Below are 254 nucleotides of genomic sequence, written 5' to 3' on the forward strand. Positions count from 1 at the left end.
CTGAAAAAAAGAAAATGCATTACCTCTTGTTGATCGAAATAAAGTTCGTTGGTATCGAGATATATCTGCTGTTGCGATGACACCTGAAACTGCAGATACAGCTGAAACTTGCGGTGTATTCTTAGTACCCTGAAACGCAAGACCTATACTCAAACCATCCTCAAGAGAGAGCTGGTGCTGCAGCGGGAGCTGCTGCTGCAGCGGCAGCTGCTGCCCTGGGCTTAGTTCTGTCTCCTGCTGCTGCTGCTGCTGCT

General features: G+C 48.8%; 1 protein-coding gene across 1 annotated transcript in view; it reads right to left on the bottom strand.

Moving 5' to 3' along the window:
• Nucleotides 1-160: 160 nt before the first annotated feature.
• EMH_0076600 (vacuolar proton-translocating ATPase subunit, putative) overlaps nucleotides 161-254 on the bottom strand; it is a gene marked incomplete at both ends in the record, with an annotated part of 1,010 nt that continues 916 nt past the window's right edge. Inside the window, one exon of the mRNA XM_013499739.1 lies at nucleotides 161-252. Coding sequence (XP_013355193.1) covers nucleotides 161-252 — 92 coding nt within the window. The remainder of the gene's footprint in view (nucleotides 253-254) is intronic.

Source organism: Eimeria mitis, genomic scaffold (assembly GCF_000499745.2).
Source record: "Eimeria mitis Houghton genomic scaffold, Emh_scaff4618, whole genome shotgun sequence".
Lineage (NCBI taxonomy): Eukaryota > Apicomplexa > Conoidasida > Eucoccidiorida > Eimeriidae > Eimeria > Eimeria mitis.